This window comes from Equus asinus, chromosome 2 (genome assembly GCF_041296235.1).
Source record: "Equus asinus isolate D_3611 breed Donkey chromosome 2, EquAss-T2T_v2, whole genome shotgun sequence".
NCBI lineage: Eukaryota > Metazoa > Chordata > Mammalia > Perissodactyla > Equidae > Equus > Equus asinus.
Window position 1 is genome coordinate 146,860,166 of NC_091791.1, and position 19,273 is coordinate 146,879,438.

The window sequence follows — 19,273 nt, forward strand, 5'->3', positions numbered from 1 at the left end:
GAATGAGAAAAATTGAAATGTGATTTTCTTAAGGACTATTTCTGACTCTAGGGTATTATTTGTCTAAATACTCTTTGTCTAAAAACTTAAGCTTAGGGGCCAGCCCCAAGGCTGAGTGTTTAAGTTCACGCACTCTGCTTCGGCGGCCCAGTGTTTCACCAGTTTGGATCCTGGGAGTGGACATGGCACCGCTCATCAGGCCATGCTGCAGTGGCGTCCCACATGACAGAACTAGAGGGACCCGCAACTAGAATATATGACTATGTACTGGGGGGCTTCCAGGGAAAGGAAAAAAAAAAAAAGAAGAGTGGTAACAAATGTTAGCTCAGGTGCCAATCTAAAAAAAAAAAAACCAAACAAAAAACTAAAGATTAGCCTGCAGAAAACACTTTGGGAAACAATAAAAACAACCAGTATTTCCAAACTTCAGTCTTTCATGTGTCATCTTCACAAGCTGGTGCCAATTTTGTTCTAACCTTGGCTATCATGTAATATTTTAATTTAATTATTAATTTGATTTAATTATTTAATTGAAAGTGATCCTTTACTTAAATCTATTTTAACAGGAAAATGTATATTACTATATACATGGAAAAACAGCATCATGTCCAATAAATAAAAGATAATCCAAAAAATAAATAAAATAGATCAGTAAACCATGCTTAGTCACACAACAGATCGCCATATAGCAATGAGAATAAACGAACTACAACTACACAAAATAATATAGATGACCCTCACAACCATAAGGTCGAGTACAAGAAGCCAGACATAAAAGACTACAGACTGTATGATTCCACTTATATCAAGTACAAAAACAGACAAAAATAAATCTATTCTTTTAGAAGTTGGTGCTTCCCTTGTGGGGAGGGGGTCAGGATATGGGTAGTAACTGACAGGGGGCATATAAGGGGTTTCTGGAGTGATGGTAAATGCTCTGTTTCTTGGTCCAGATACTAGCTAAAAGAGTATATTGAATTGTTGAAAATTCACTGGGCTAAATACTTAGGATAGGAGTGCTTTTGTATATACACTATTTTGTATTAAAATTTTAAAATAAACGGTTAAAAACTATAGTAATCACCATCAGCTAGCTGTAGATACTGTTACCTACAGAAAGCTCTGAGGCCTGCTCTGTGGTAAAAATGATTAGCAACGATTAAAAAGGAATGCTAGTACCAAACTGAAACTTCTTTTAACTCATTCAGGACTGACACAGAAATTTAAGGGGAATAATTTTTTTGGTATGCAATTTATTGTTCTTTAACCTTCAAACTTAACTCATCCTGAGTTTCATAGTACTCCAAATCTCACATTTTAGGAAACACTTAGTTGAATGCAATAAAAACATCAGTTTTCTGATAGTACAGATTACACCACCTGAAGATCAATTATAACCTTGTCTTTTGAAATCCTGGGAATATACTCACACCTACTTGACTAAACTAAGTGCTCTAATCCCACTTTTAAACAGTCTATTTACAAAGCACTCTATTCTTCAGGTCAAACATTTATCAAGCACCTGCAATGTGCCAAAGACTGCAAATTTTACTCCCCGATTTAAACAATTTATCTTTTTTAATGCTATTTAAATTATTCCTAGAATGGACCATCGATTTCAACTAATCCACTCCCATAAACTAAGACCCAGGGAAGTTACATGATTTATTTAACCCTCAAAAATAGAGAAAATAGCCCTGGATCTGGAGTTTTAGCTCTGACATGATTATGATAGTTTGCAATATACAAAACATCTATGCAAGTAAGTTTAAATTATTTTATAGGTTAAAGGCCTTCTTGTCAAAAAAGAAAAAATATATTTTTTCACTAAGTCCCTACTAGTACCAGGCACTGTGTTAAGTGTGTGTGTGCATAAAATTTCTCATTTAAACATCTCAAAAGCTCTGAGATAGGTACTATTCTTATCCCCATTTTACTTATGGAAACATGGGCTGAGAGAGGTTAGATCACTAGTTAGAAGTAACTTAGCTAATAAGAGACAGTTATAATCTGAATATAGCCTGACTTTAAAGTCTATATTCTTTCTTCATCACTTAGCTATACTGCTGCTGCTGCTTCAAAAACATATCTGCGTACTCTTTCACCACAGACTATCATATGGGGAATCTCAAAATAAAAAACAATTCAATTAATTCACTATTTTAATCAATTTGGTGCATACACTTCACAAGCTCATAAATAAAATAGTAGGAGAGGGGCCGGCCCCGTGGCTGAGTAGTTAAGTTCGCATGCTCTGCTTTGGTGGCCCAGGGTTTTGCCAGTTCGGATCCCAGGTGCGGACATGGCACCACTCATCAAGCCATGATGAGGCAACGTCCCACATAGCACAAGCAGAAGGACCTACAACTAGAATATACAACTAAGTACTGGGGGGATTTGGGGAGAAGAAAAAAAAAAAGGAGGATTGGCAACAGATGTTAGCTCAAGTACCAATCTGTAAAAACAAAAAAGTAGGAGATATTAGTCAACAAACATCTGGGGAGACAGGACACACAAAGGACAGAAAGGCATTTCTTCTCTAATAAGGCTCCAAATGCCACAAATAGGAGAAAACAGCCAAACTGGAATGTCCTTTATAGTATGCTTGAGAAAGGGTAAGGTGTGTCATTAAGCAGCAAAGGAGGAAAAGGTCAACAGGAAAAGAAAAGACAACTTTTATCACATTTAGCTTGGATGCTAAGTAGTAACATTTATTACTGTCCCCAGTTTACCATTTTATCTAAATACACAATGACCTACCCTGGACTGATGGCTTCTTCAGGAACACTGAGAGAATTTGAAATATGCGAATGCTGATAATCCTGCATTTTTCGCGCATCCATTATAATCAAGCTGATGTTTTTATCCATCATCATTGTGTACAGCTCCTTTGCTGTGATTGCTCCTTGGATTCGAGAAACAATATAAGTTACAAGAAACACCCATTTCTGTGTGCTAGCATATCACTAACCAGAGGACAAGCATAGCTTTTTCTAGAAGAGCGAAGCGTAGTGGGTCTCATATATTTGTTATTCCATCACACTATTTATTATCTTTTAAAACTAACATTACATATAATTTGTGTTTTTGACACTTATCAAGAAACTACTTCAGTGCTCTGTTTATAGACTTAAATACCAAACCTTGCTATTGAGGTTACAACTACATCTGCTGTTGGTTGTTACTGGTATACAATAAAGGAAATTAATATGTGTATCTCATGAAAATATTCTTATTCTATTTTAAAAAATTAAGCCATATGAAAAATGTCAACCAGAAGAAATATCTATGGCTCATATGGCTCGAAAATTCTTGAAAGGGTCTAAACTCTTTTTTAAAAGTTGCTGATGGGAGGAGCCAGCCCAGTGGTGTAGTGGTTAAGCTTATATGTTCTACTTGGGCAGCCCAGGGTTTGCAGGTTCGGATCCCAGGCATAGACCTACACAGTGCTCATCAAGCCATGCTGTGGCAGCATCCCACATACAAAACAGAGGAAGATTGGCAGAGATGTTAGGGACAATCTTACTCAAGCAAAAAGAGGAGCATTGACAATAGATGTTAAGCTCAGGGCCAATGTTGCTCATCAAAAAAAAAATCTCTGATGGGCTCTTATGGGGACTATTTGAAAAACTTCTATTTCCAAGTATTCCTAAAGTTACAAGCCAAAAGCTTGTTATTTGTGTTCCATTATCAGGAGTTGGCAAATTAATGGCCACCTGTTTTTAGTGGAACACAGCTACACTCATTTGTTTACATATTGTCTACGGCTGCTTTCACACGACAACAGCAAGGACCGTAGGGCCCTCCAAGCCTAAAATATTTACTATCTAGCCCTATAATATTTAGCCCAAATAAATATTCCCTATGTTGCTATTGTCCTCTTCCAGGTTCTACCACCTGAAATGAAAGATTAAAAAGCCCTAGAAGACAACTTAAACATGAAACGAACTATTTCAGCAGTGAGCTGTGAGAAGAGCATAGTCACAGTAACTCCTAAGCTAAAATACCCAGCTGCTGGTAACCATCCTGCTTCCCTGTCTAACCATCAAAATCATTCTGACAACAAAACACTTTAAACAAGTTGAGAAAAACCACTAAGGCGGCTAAGATCTAAGCAGGATGAGATACATACCGATAAAAACTCATCTGAGGAGGAACTGATAACTTTTAGGAAGGTACCTTACTATCCTCAGTTTATTTTTTAAATCGTTGTATGGCAATATTTTAAATAGAGAATTTATTTTAGTGTTACGTACAGTTAATATTTAAGTTACATCTTTTTTGAGAGAGGAAAATGTAGGCCATTGCCTAAGTCTTGTTGTTTAGGTCACATATTTATGACTAGGGCATCACAACCACCTATGGATAATATCCAAATTACTGGTTTAGATTTTTTTGAGGAGAGTGAAAAAGCCTTTTAAATAATTAAGTGTATAACCTAGAGTCATAAGTAATAATAGGTAATATTATATAAAGTTTACTATGTGTTCTAAGAGCTTCACATATATTAACTCATTCAAGTCTCACAATAACTCCATGAAATAGGTACTAATATTATCCTCACTTTAGAGATTTGGAAATTAAGGTAGAGAGGTTAAGCAATGTGCTCAAGATCACATGAAAATTCAGAGAAGGAGCCATTCATTATTCAAATCCATGCATTCTGACTTCTGAGATTCCACGCTCTCAACCACTATGCTAAACTACATCTTGAAAACAAAACAATGACAAATACAAACTGTGGTTTTGATGTTTTCAATTGCATATACCATAAATATTCCCCATGATATATAAATACAGAACATAATACATTTTCAATATAATTGTACAGGCTAGGAAAAATGATAAAAGCTTACATACAGATTAGATGTGATGCTAAAAATCTCACTGTGGAAAACCTGAAGCTTATTCTGATTAAAAGAAGATCTCACTAATAACCTAAAAGAACTCCCTCTTTCTGTTTACACTTACCTTTCTCCGTGGTCTCATTTTTTTCACTCTTTTCACCATTTATCTATTTCATAGAAAAAGAAAGTTTTGACTTTAATAGAACAAAAATTTTCATAGAAACAAAAAGTTCAACTTTAATACTTCATTGAAACAGAAAGCCTAGGAAATGAAGTATACAGAGAACTGGCATTTTATAAAAACACATATGAACAGTAACCGCATTACCAGTAATAGCTTTACCAGGTTACTCTGACAGTCAACAGCTGCTAAAACAACTAGCAGCCTATCAGGATCATATGACATTTCCTCCAACTTTCTTCAGTTAAAGGCCAAATATAATTTAAAAGCACAGACTGTTACAGAAATTTAATATTTAATTAATTTAATTTAATATTTAATTTAACCAGAGAGTACTTCTTATGATAAAAATTCTGGCTATTCCCTTCAGTGTTCTCCATTACATAATTAAAGGAAAATGAATTAATACAAAGTTTTACAAATTTGCATTTTCTAATCAAGACAACACAGGATAATTCTGTAAGGTATTCATTTTATAAATGGGAAAACCAAGGACCCACTTGAACGTATTGATCAATTTTAGTTATCACTAAAAACAAAAAAGAAAAGAAATATATACTATGTGCCTCCTAATATGGTACAATATGAAGTACATAATATCACCTACGAAGCATTCTTGCCAAAAACCAAAAACTGAACCTGAATCTAATTAAGCTCTTAGGTTGAACTTCCAGCCTACGTGAAATATGGGAGACAGAAGAACAAGTTAAATTACACAAGGAGGAAGCAACCAGATAGTCACATGCCACCTAATCATGTTTGGTCAATGATGGACTGCATACATGACAGTGGTCCCATAAAAACACATTAAATTTTACCCATGTTGCCTAAAAGAATGTTGTAGTGGGAAGTGAACTCTTAAGCAAATCATCTGACAAAAAGAACCACTCTTTTTACCTCAGGGAATAAAAATGAAATACCTTTTGGGTTTTGTCTTTGGAATCCAATACATTTTCCAAAGAACTTTCAGCTGTTGTGCCACCGTCCTCTCTTCCTGCTTCCTGTCTTTTCTGTTTCTGCAGCTGCTCTTCCTCCTGTCTCTCCTTTTCTTCAAGTTTTTTCCGAACTTCAGCTTCTTCATATCTAGTTGAAAAAAGAAGACAAGATGTCTTTTATTGGCATGATCGTGGAAAGTTAAGGAGTTCCAATTTCATAAAATTAGTACCCGGCTTTGGAGTATCTTTTTTTTTTTTAGGAAGATTAGTCCTGAGCCAACTGCTGCCAATCCTCCTCTTTTTGCTGAGGAGGACTGGCCCCGAGCCAACATCCATGCCCATCTTCCTCCACTTCATATGTGGGATGCCTACCACAGCATGGCTTTTGCCAAGTGGTGCCATGTCCGCACCCGGGATCCAAACCAGTGAACCCAGGGCCGCCAAGAATCAGAATGCGTGAACCCAACTGCTGCGCCACCGGGCCGGCCCCCACCTTGGGGTATCTTATGGCTGCATACTTTCTCCCTCAAACTGAAATCTGACTCTGCCAGTGTTCCTGTTACAAACTGCAACACGTAAATCTGCCCTCTGTAGATTTATTTTAAATGGCCCCAAAATCTCAAAAAGAAACTTGATGCTGTCAGGTTGAAGTTTAATGCTTTTTGGTTTTTCCCTCCCACTAATTTCAGCTTTTTAATGATTCAAATCTGCTGCAATTTCCTTTTCAAAGGATTTATAATCCTAAAATCCTAAAATTAACTCTAAAGCCTCATTCACTTATAAAGTGGTTCAAAATATTAAAAAAGTACAGACAACAAATAAGGGAGAAAAGGGACCCAAAATCCAAGACAGAAGAATAAAAAACATGATTGTTGTTGGTAGTAGGATGATTAGGGAAAAAACTAGGCAAATCCAAAAAGAAAACAGTTAATAATAGGTAACCCAAAGATTAGGTGAAATTCTATTCTACTTAGTTGATTAACTGGCTAAAGGAGGAAGAGAATAGTGATTCTAAATGATATCATCCTTCTTAACATATTTCATCCTTCTTAACATATTCCAGCACCAAGATTAGTAATTTCTGGAAAAGATGAAGGGAATACATTAGTTGAAAAAGATAATTTCTAAGTAAAGGCTATGATGTGTATAACTATAATAGTTAATTGATCCAAGTATGATAAACCATTAAGAAAAAATACTGAACTAAAAATAGTTTCCTTTTTAATTCTATTATTTCAAGAATGGCTAATGACTGAAAATTGAAACCTACTGTTAATTTCTATTTATTTTATAAGCCTGGTAAGCCAGTCACGGCAAATACTAGAATTAGATTTTTTTTAAAAAACATATATAACTTCTGCAACAGGGCAGATCAAAACTAACAGTAAATACTTCCTTCCAGTAAGACCAGTGTCCAGTAGCACATTATAACACCAGGCATATGAGGAATTATACTTTTCTGAAGAAACCTGTCAGAAACTTAGAAAAAACTGGACCTGAGCGCTGATCTAATGTACCAATGCTTAATTTAACAATCTATCATTCTAAACATTTAAAAATTTCAGTAAAGAATATTAATATAGAACATAATATAGGTGATACAGCAAAAGATTTTAATTTTTGTGTCCCAGTTAACATAAGACTTATCTCTAGGAATTGGGATTTATATACAAGGTCAGATATAATGGACAAATTCTAAATATTATTTTTATCTTCTAAATGTACATTCTGTTAAAGACTGCATTATAATGTCTGTACCTGAGTTTAAGGCTTTCGGAGAGTCTTTCGGCTTCTTCAATAGCTTTTTTGATGTTTGTGGGTCCAAGTATCGAGTGAAAGTACTCCTAAAATTATAGAAAAACCATCCCATACTGTTAGTACTGGCCATTGTACACAGCACTAATTCTAACATTAAAATCATGGTGCTCATGTAAAGCAAAGTTTAGATGAAAACACTGTTGTGACTGAATGTGAAGTATTTTTTAAACTTTAATCTACATAAATGCACAACTATTCTCCAAATGTTTCAGAAGTATCTCTTCATACCATTAGTATGCTAAAAAAATTCAGTAGGTAACAACTTAAATTATTTGTAAGGCACCTTTAAGACATGTAAATACTACTCTTATTGTTTTTGATAAGAGTGCCAAAAAGCAAAGCTTTCAGGAACAAAATATATTTTCCTATTATAAATATGTTACCCTAGTTTTCTTCTCCAGTCTCAGAAGCCATAAAGCAAACTGTGTCCCAATCTACAGCATGGGATTTGTTCTACTTGTTTCAAACTGAGATGCTTTTGCTTCCACCTTTATTTTACAGTACTACCTACCTCCCAACTGGAGTCAAAACACTTTTGACATAAAACAAGTTTTACACTTGAGGAAATGTTGAGTAACTAAAAATCAAATGATAGAAAATAAATCATGAATAACATAATCTACTTTTAAAAAAACACAAAAGGTTTGGCACATAATTTACTAACAAGCATAACAAAGTTAAAGAAAACCTCACTTCTCTGAAAGGTCACTTAGATACTGCAATCAGAGACATTTTCAAGTCAAGGTTGATTTGACATAACAGTAGTATATTTTGACTCAGCTAATTACTAGATCTAATTTGCCACAACTTGCCCGTATGATTTTGCAAACAGAGACTACTAGCACAGTTCATCACAAATGATCGAACAGTAATCAAAGTTTATAAAAAGAAAGGCTGGTGGGCCAGAAATATCCATCTTTGGCTCTCTGAGAAGCAGTCACCAAGAGCTGGTGGAATAAATCTGTTGGTAACAGCTAACATGTCTATCTATCTAGCCTAAAAGTAGATCATGTTTTGGTTGAGTTTATTCTTCTAGATTAAAGACTAAATAAATCAAAAGGGCCCTTCACTATGTGATTTCAATAAAAGCATACGGTTTGTTTGGTGTTGTGTCAACTGAAAATCACAGTGGAAACTATAATTACTTCAGTTACCACAATGTCCTGACTACTGATGCAATACTTTTTTTAACAGAAAACAGTATCTAATCATTATTGTAAGATTTCTGATAAAAACAAAATACAAAGTAAAAATAAAAAATACTATGACTTGTTTTATTAATTTTTTGATACAAACTCATTAAGAAGCTAGCCTGTAAGCCCAGCTTAACTCTGTTTAAATGCTGAAAAAACTGTTTGTGTTTGGGCATGCCTGTTACCAACTCCCAGAAGACTCTCTAATATTAGTGAGGCTTCTTGTCAATAATTATCTCTCTGTGCACTTAAAGGAGCACAGTTAAAGTAGTACAGTCACGTTGTTGCCTAACGATGGGGATACATTCTGAGAAATGCATCTTTAGGTGATTTTGTCATTGTGCGAACATCACAGATCGAACTTACACAAACCTAGGTGTCAGAGCTTAACACACAGCTAGGCTATATTTGGTACTAATCTGATGGGACCACTGTGGTATTCGCGGTCCACTGTTGACTGAAATGTCGTTATGTTGTGCACAACTGTATAAGTACTTTCAAATGTTCCATAGTATTAACAATTGGCAGAATAAGGGGGCCAGCCCAGTGGCACAGCAGTTAAGTTCACACCTTCCACTTCGGCGGCCCAGGGTTGACCGCTCCAGATCCTGGGTGCAGACTTATGCACCGCTTGTCAAGTCATGCTGTGGCAGGCATCCCACATATAAAGCAGAGGAAGATGGGCAGGGATGTCAGCTCAGGGCCAGTCTTCCTCAGCAAAAAGAGGAGGATTGGTGGCAGATGTTAGCTTAGAGCTAATCATCCTCCAAAAAAACAAACAACTGGCAGAATAAAATAAAAACATCTAATTCTTACACAACTAAAAACGTTTGCTTCTCTGGTTTACCAAGTAGAACTTTCCTACTCCCGAACACACAAATTCAAACAACTTTCATGATTTCCCTAATAAAAAGGTTTACCAGTAATACGATTATCAAGAATGCCATGTAGATTTAAAAATATAATTCTAATTTTATCTAGATTTTGCTACAGTAATATTTTCAATATATTTGCCTTCCCATCTTTTTAAGATAAACCTGAAAAAAATGTTCATAAACTGATTTTTTCAACCAATAAGCAATAACCGTAATGTGTCCTCTACTAGTGAGCTTGCTAAATTGACAAGTTTTATCTAAATCTTAAATACTCCCTCATGGAAAACAAGGGTGAAACGTACAAGTTTCTGAAGAAGACTTGGTGATATTACATGCTGTCCCTACCTGATTTTAAGGGTAAAACTCAGAAAATATTAGTTAGTAAACTTAAAAATTCCCACACTTGAAGTGCACTGGAGAGGTTGGGCTAAATAAAAGAAATGAAAAAACAGTTCTAAGACAGAAGCAGATGCGGTACCCTGGACAGAGCAAATGAAAAACAGTCTCTTTTCCTGAAAACCAGGAACTAAACAACTGCAGCAGATGGAGGAACAGCCTGGGTTACCTGAGCCTTTGCAGGGAGCTTCCTAACCTGAACAACTTCTGCCATTGCCAACTAGATACTCCCCTTGGAAATGCAATAGATACTCTGTGGAAATGGAAAAATCTCTTATCAATTAAAATTTACTCCTAGCCTTCTCAAGTTAAAAAAAAAAAAGGTAGCTACAAAAACACTCTCAATCTTGTCAGAGAAAAAACTACTAACTTACAAAAATAAGGCAAAAAATAAACAAATACATAAAAAATTGGCCCTACCACAACACATGAAACAGCAAACACCAAAACCACCACTGTTATCCAAATTTGCAAATCTTTCAAAAATATTTACTTAACACTTTTACACTTCTTTTTAAGTAATTCCACTTTAACAGACACTGTAAAAACCATCGAAGAGCATGCAAAAACTTGTTTGACTTGGGCAAGCTTCTGTCTCTATCTGCAGATAAGTATGCCCAAGAAGATTCCAAGGGCAGGACCAATCCAGCCATTTGTGGACAGGAGGATGACACAGAGGATGGCCTCCAAATGCAAGCGGCCAGCTTTCCAAAGCTAGATCTAAATCCCAGTCACTATTATTAGCGTAACATTGCTGCTGAGAAGAAACACTAGCAACAATTTATCACTATTAAATAAAACATTAATGTTATCCCTTAATCAACAACCAAAAGGAATTATATCAGTCACACTACTCTGGGGGAAAAAGAAGGTTATTTCAAAGAATAATAAAACTTTCTTTAGTTCTATAAGTCAATTTAAATGAGGCAAGCCAATTCTACCACCAGTGAACAAAATAAAACCTCAATATTAATTCAAGAATGGCTTCTCTACCAGGTAAGAAATCTACAGGCAGTATTTTGCTACTATTGTCTGGTAGCAAGATCATTCCTAAGTAAAGCTGGAACCACCAACACAATATTCTTCCCACTTTTTAACCTAGTCTCTATGCTCTTCTTTTGCCTATTTCTGATGCAATCGAAATGCAACCATTTCCTCTAGCAATACTTATCTTAGTCATCAGTTCTCTTTATTCATTTACACCTCCCCCACCCTCCCTCCTTACCCATGGCTTCAGCAAAGTGGAAGAAGGCACTGGCTCAAAGGATTAAAATCAAAATAATAACAGAAATGGAAGTGATCAGTATTAATTTTGCAGAGATCTTTAATATGGCTACAACGTCAGTCAAATATAAAAAGTGTCACGAAAACAAGTGACTAAACTTTGAATCTTGAGAAAGTATAATCACACTCATATTTTCTTATTTATTGCATGAGTAAACTGAATCCTTCCACTTGATCTGGCAACAATATAACAGAAAACTAATTGTGAGTCTTTATGTTGCTATAAACTTGTACTAATCCAAGGCAAATTAAGTATGTGTATATAGTGTGTGTGTATCCACACATATATATTTGCAAATAATGAAACTAAATCTTTAGCTGTTTTTTCTATCTGCATAAGACTTTGAACTTGATGCTGTAATGTGACCTAAATTTCAGTGTTAGTTAAAACTTGTAGAGGAGATCAATAGCTCCATTGTGCAAAAATAAGAAATAAGAATGCAGAAATAAAAGGTACCTGCTGTTGCTTGAAATCAGGCCTTTTTTTGATAAGATTATAAACAGTCACATATTTCATATACAGTACATAGGCCTTTTCCTCATCACGATCTAATCTGCTTTCTTCTGCTGTCTTGAAGATCTTCAGGGCACTCTGTACATAACTTAAAATTAGAGAAAAAATTAAAACACGACATCTGAGGGGAAAAAAGTCATATATAAAGTCCACAGAGAATCTTGATAAAATGAATTTCATAATTTAGGTTGCACTACTTCAGAATTGACACAAAGTTACATATAAGTTCAGATGTAACCTGAAAATTTCCCTTATGCTACAAGTGAATATTTGCTTCATGATAGCTGCTTATATACCACCAAACTGTTCAAAATGCATTGAGTCCAGTTTTAAAAGTTTGCTATAATAGATAATATAATCCATATAATAGTCATGCTCTATGATGAAAGAACATAACTGCATACCATTTATATTAAAGGAGGGAAGCTAAAATCTTTATTATTTTAATGTTAAATACTTCTCAAGTCTCCTCACTCCCTCCTGATCATGATGTAAAATTCTCCCCACCTAAAAGCCAAGAAACTAGGGATAGGAAAGAGATATGAGTTCAATCTTTTTACTTGGTTAAAGTTTTCTACAAAATGGCTGAAGTGTACTCTGATTAACTGGTCCTCGAAGGAAAAGAGATTTAAGATGTCATCTTAATCTAAATTTATGTCATCTTAAAATTCCACTTCAGTAAAATAATTTGAGGATTCTGCGATGTCCATTCTAAGGATATTTTCCTGATTAACTGTCTTTAGAGAGCAAAATAATAAAATAGGCATTTCTGCAAAAGGAATTCATTCACTTAGGACTAAAGTTCTGGCAACCAAGTTATAGTGCCAATGCTTACATACAAAAAGCTTTATCAATAACTTATTTATACAAAGCAGCGCATCTTGTTTTCTATATTTTTCTAACTGTGCTCCAAGATTGAGACATGGATTAACGATGAAGTTGGTCAGGCCAAGGAACTAGAACACCACACAAAGGCACAGGACCAAAGTGGTATTTAGGACCAAAGATGGTCCTACACAAGGACTATTTCACTCAGTGTATTCCCTGCCTACCATGACATCATAGTCCTAAGACAGAGATAAATCAAACGAAAGCTAGTCAGGAGATTCTCTAGAAGAGTTGGGAGTGGGTGCAACAGTCCTTGGGTTTTCTCCAAATTTCTTTCACTCTAATGCATGTACATCTTATGGGCCATATGTAGCAGATCAAGCTGAGATAGCTGCAGTGCCACTAAGAGTTCAGTGAAGCAGCCAAACATCCTAAAGGATTCTAACATTCTCTAGAACAGTGCTATGAGATAACAAGAACACGAGTTTGTGGTGCTATATTTAGGAAGTCCTCTGACATACCACTTCCTATGGGATCAGGGTAGCCCTAGAGCTAAATCAGACATTGCTAGAGTGGACTGATCTGTCTTACGATTCAATGAAGCTCTCTGAGAAAGCCTCAAGGTCGCTTTATTTTTCCCATTGTTTCCTATTTGAAAATCATTCAAGAGGAATCAAATAGAGCTGTGCTTTCTCCATCACCCCATCAACATTACCAACTTAGCTCAGGAAGTAGGCCAATCCTCTCTTATTCTTCCTGCTCCCCAAAAGATCTCTTTTTAAAAAGTCCATTTTGTCCTTAGTAATGTTTACAAACATCAGTTCATTCTGGGATTTTCTTTCCTGACCTTCTTTAAAGTTCCTACTACTCTCATCTTCATCCTTGATATTCTGTTTTCTTCCCATCTTCAGTTTATTTCCTTTAGAAAATGACTCACAAAGATGTCCCTGTGCAATCACAGGTTTCTTTAGATGCCTCTTCAAAGGTTCATTTGGAATCATACATATACATCACTTTTTTCTTGCTGAGGAACATTCAACCTGAGCTAACATCTGTTGCCAATCTTCCTCTTTTTTTGCTTGAGGAAGATTAGCCCTGAGCTAACATCTGTGTCAATCTTCCTCTACCTTGTATGTGGGTTGCTGCCACAGCATGGCTGACGCGTGGTGTTAAGTCTGCGTGCCCAGGCTCTGAACCCATGAACCCAGGCCACCGAAGAGGGGCATGCCAAATTCAACTACCAGTCCACAGGGCTGGCCCCAAATCATTTTTTTTGAAGCCTCCAATACTATTTATCTCCAGCCATGGAACACCTATTTTCCACCTGATTTCTAAAATCTTCTTGCCCCAAGTCTGGGGTATATGGCTGGCTAGACCCACCTTTCCTTTTGAAACTCTTATTTTCAACTCTATAATAAAGTAGCTGTTTATCTATCTCCAAATCTTCTCCTTTCTTGGTCAAAATAAATTCAGAGAAAAAGTTCCCCTACTGCCTCGTGACCCTCAACAGAGATAAAACTATCATCAAGTTAACAGTTTTAATGATATCCCATTTTTAGCAAAATTACTTCCATAAATATTAAAATAGTTGGACCTCTCCATTGCTATTACATTTTATCTCAGGACAGATTTTGTAATCATGGAAGGTATTATCTCCAGCTTCTACCTCAGCAGGTAGATAGACTATAGGCCCTCAAAAATAAAAATACATACAATAAATCATTAGGTTAAAAGTTCATGTCAAACTGGTACAAATTAATATTTTGCTGAATTTTGGATAAAAAATACTATCTCTACTCTTTTACTCAAAGAAAGACTATGCTAGGACCACATCTTATATGTGAAATATACAAAGATAAAAATGATCTTTAGTTAAGAAGTATTTTTATACTGTTTTATGAAAAGACATTAATTGTGGTTGAATGAGTTTTTAGACCCTTGTAGTCTTTACCTCTTAAACTTATGATCTGGCATATTGTCCAGAGACCAGATAATATGCGTATTAGCAGAGTATATGTATGTATTCTGCCAAGATAAAGTTAAGAACTTCTCTAAAGGAGGTCTCAGTTTATTCAGGTGATGACATCACTTTTCAAATAAACTTTAAATTAACTACTCAGCTAACTCATTTAGTATGGAAATGAACTAAAAATTAATATATGACTCAGGCAAACTAGCAAAGGACACACACCTCTTAGTGCTTATTTTCTCTGGTTTAACTTCTGTCTTCTTATTGAGGTCTTTTAATGAGGAACTGAGGTAGAGTTCTTTAGGAACTGAAGCCACGGCAGGCATGATGAATAATCTTTACTCTTCCACTTTCACAATGGATGGTGTACTTCATTAAAAGTAGTTCTTTTCTGAAATAAAATGAACGCAAATAACCCCACTAGTTTTCCTCATTAACAATGAAACAAGTGAGCAGTTAAAAAAAGAAAACTCCTAAACTGTATCCTTTGCTAACAGAGTTAATGTTTTTTTCTCATTAACCAAATTAATTTGCTGTAATTTTATTTTTTTATTTTATTTGCTGCGCCTTTTTTCAAACTGAGATAACACTGGTCTATAACATTATATAAATTTCAGGTGTACATCATTACATTTTGATTTCAGTGTAGATTATATCATGCTCACCCCCAAAGACTTAATTACCATCTATCACCATACACATGTGCCTAATCACCCTTTCTGCCCTCCCTCCTTCCCCTCTGGTAACTACCAACCCAATCTCTGTCTCTATGTATTTGTTTGTTGTTGTTGTTATCTTCTATTTGTGAGTGAGATCATACTGTATTTGACTTTCTCCCTCTAAGAGAGTTAATTTTAAGTTATCTTGAACATTTATTTTGGGAGTTCAAGACATACAGGGCATCAATAAACGATTTTTTTTCAAATTTTCATTAACTGAATGAATTACTGTTTGTATCATTTTACCTTAAGTACAGTCATGTGTCACTTAACGATGAGGACACATTCTGAGAAATACATCATTAGGCAATTTCACTGTTGTGTGAACATCATAGAATGCACTTTCACAAACCTAGATGGTATAGTCTAATATACATGTAGGCTATGTGGTACTAATATTATGGGACCACTATCATTTATGTGGTCCATCGTTGACTGAAATGCTGTTATGCGGTGCATGACTATATTAGGAATTTTTCCTGTCAAAGCAACAGAGTAGAAAGAGCTTTTATATTTTCCTTCTGTTAAATCTGCATTAATGTATAGATCACAAACAGAAGGAAGTTTCATGTAGAAATATTTCTCTTTCTCACTGATGCTGTCAGTTTATAAAAGGAAACAAGTGGGGGTGGGGGTAGGAAGGGCCACTTTATATGGAGCTGGGAACACAAGATCATGTTTCTGGTAGAACATATCTAAGTATTTTGGTTTACCCTGAAAAGGTCTTTGATGTTTCCTGACATTCTTTGTTTGCTCATCTGCTCTGGTAAATTCTGACTAGGAAGATGGAGGAGGCAGTAAACAAAATGAAGAGGAAGAAAGGCTAGGTACATACCAATTCAGTGGTTATGTACGTATACATGGATAGAGATCCGCGTAGATGGTGCAGATCAGGGGAACACATCAAATGGGGAGTCTTGAAAGATGATAAAGTGTCACCAAACAAAAATTTCAGGAACCCAATTAAATTTATACAAGATCTGCAGCTGTGAAGAACTAACCACAATTCAAATAAATCTACATCAATACTTTTAAGAGATTACAACTTTTTTCCTATCACTTTTTTCCCCTATCTTAATGTTCTTCATTATATCAGTTCACTATTATTAAATGAATGGACATCAATGAACATCTAATCCTAAAAACCTGAGTAAGGTACAACTTTAGGGGGAAAAAGGCTCCTGTTCACCTATATGAAACTCTAAAAGCACTCCAATTTGCTTTGATTCTAGTCACGTTTTATATTAAATACTAATACTCCGTGATTTCTTGATACTCACTCCTTCTAACCTTGGGCCTTTAATCCACTGTCTTAGTCACCAAACCAAACTATTTTTTCTCCGAAAGTCACATTTTTATAATTTTGGGTTTTTTCCATCATTACTTGCTCCGTATGTATCTATAAACATATGTTTAACCAAATACTTTAATGAGTAGTTTCAGACCTATGCATTTAGAAACAATGATCTCATATATGAACATTTTCTACACTGTTCCTTCCACTCTGCATTTTGTGTCTAAAGCTAGTGACAGGGGAGAAAAGCCTCTGGACCACACCATCACTCTCAAATGGATCAACTAACCTTAAATATGTCCTCCTACTTAGGTATCTAATTCATCAACAATTCATCACCAAACCAGCTAAGAGAATGCCTTAATGAAAGAGCATGATAGGGATCCCTTGGATCAACAGTATCCTTTGAATGTCACCTTGCAAAAAACACCATGTTACATGTTAAAGATACAAAGGGTATATGAGACATGGTCCCTGACCTCCCAGAATAAACAGTTTAACCAAAGAACATGCCCTACCCTCCCACACCCACCACCTCCTCACCTCCTGCCTATACCCCAATGTTGAGTGAAAAAGCACAGATACATATAACATGACACCATTTGTACAAAGTTTAAAAACAAATTAAATTGAACAGTATATTGCTTAAGAATACAAATTAGGTAAACCTATAAAGACAGACAGGAAATAAACATAAATTCTATTTCTGGGGAGGCAGAAGATGTAATCAGGGAGGCACACACAAATAGCTTCAAGGGTATCAATAAGGTTTTATTTCTCAAGTTGGGTGGTACCTTCACAGGTGATCACAGGTGATCATTTTATTATCATGTTTTATAGCACTAAAAGAATATATGTAATGTACTTATTTCATTAAAAATTTTTAAAGAAAGCAATTACATAACAATGCAAATATGAATAAATATAAGCAATTGTATATAAATGTGAAAAGAATACCTGGACAGATGTAAAAGTTAGGAAGTTATGGGTGAAACAAGCAAACACAAAATATACATATTTTAAAATACTGATTTAAAAAAACAGATTTGCAACACTGGAAGAGCCTGATATATACATATAACCTTGTGGAGTACAGCTTCCATACAGTGGTGTGAGTGGAAGCAAGAGCACGAGCATTAAGGAATAAAGAAATGGAAGCAGACTGTAAATAACTTAAAGAAAAGTTGGCAATGAAAAAGAGAATGATGGGATAGAGTGGAATGCTGCTCCAGAAACATGATTTCTGCTTAAACATAAGAAGCAACAGTTGAGGAATAATACTTTTGACTAAGGGAAAGCACAGAAAAGTCAGGAAACTAACTTTTCAGGAAGGTGCTTAAAGAAACCTGAGGCCTCAGTGATGCCACCACACATATCACTGAGGCAGAGGCAGAGGACGTTGGAGCGTGGACTATTAATGAAGGCCAGAAGACAGTAAGATAAGAGTAATGCGTTATCCCTGAGACTTTTCTGCTCTTAACTAGCTCATCAAGGATCTTAAACTTACTCAACCACAGAAAGCCAATATTTGCTATCCTGATACAGGCCAGCTCTTGAAACATAATTCCCAAAAAGCCCAATGATTTTTTATTGGTGACACTACTACGTGTACTAAGATAATAACTAAAGCCAGAGTTAGGCAGAGTAACCAGGTACCAGTGTGATAGTATCTGTTTTTCTAGTTCTATCCTCTGAGTCATAAGTATTAGCGGTCTAACTACAGAGTACACGTCAAAAAGTCAGGTAGAATCTATTTTGTTTATTCATGACAATTAGGTTTCTTGGTTGGGACAAGAGAGACACTGATTTGAATCTTCTAAAATGAAGATTTAGAACACGTTCTCAGTTGAATCTGCTTTTCAAGATTGCTTTTAAAGCTTGGATCTTTAAAAGGCAAAGAATATAAAAACTATATGTGTTACCTAGGCAACATTAAAATAGCAAATCATTAGCAATTTCAAAATTCAATTCAAATCTTCACAGATATCCTGCTGTATAGAAGACACTGTGCTTCCAGGAACTCAAAAGATTAGATGTGATCCATTTCCTCACAAAGTTTAAAAAAATAATGTGAAAGAGAAAGTTGCAAGCCGTGGTAGTACAACATAGTATGATATCAAACCATAAGGAGCTATAAATAATGTAAAATAAGAAAGATTAAGGAAAATTAAGTATGACTAGAGGGATCTTGGGAGGCATCACTGAAGGGACAGTATTCATGTAGTCTTGGTGGGAGAAGGCTTTTGACAGAGATGAGGAACAAGTCAGGAAAGTAAACAACATCTTTAGGAACTGGCCAGTACAGAGAATGAACAAGGATCTACTAGACAATAAAGCCTGAAAAAATAGTTTAGGGGGGCCGGCTCCATGGCTGAGTGGTTGAGTTCGCGCGCTCTGCTGCGGCGGCCTAGGGTTCGGAT

General features: G+C 35.6%; 1 protein-coding gene across 1 annotated transcript in view; it reads right to left on the reverse strand.

Moving 5' to 3' along the window:
* Positions 1 to 19,273, reverse strand: part of USP8 (ubiquitin specific peptidase 8) — a 56,386-nt gene that overhangs the window by 28,721 nt on the left and 8,392 nt on the right. Inside the window, exons 2-7 of the mRNA XM_014852473.3 lie at positions 15,063 to 15,231; positions 11,987 to 12,131; positions 7,722 to 7,807; positions 5,949 to 6,111; positions 4,972 to 5,014; positions 2,761 to 2,905 (exon numbers count right to left, since the gene is read on the reverse strand). Coding sequence (XP_014707959.3) covers positions 2,761 to 2,905; positions 4,972 to 5,014; positions 5,949 to 6,111; positions 7,722 to 7,807; positions 11,987 to 12,131; positions 15,063 to 15,166 — 686 coding nt within the window. The 5' untranslated portion in view covers positions 15,167 to 15,231. The remainder of the gene's footprint in view (positions 1 to 2,760; positions 2,906 to 4,971; positions 5,015 to 5,948; positions 6,112 to 7,721; positions 7,808 to 11,986; positions 12,132 to 15,062; positions 15,232 to 19,273) is intronic.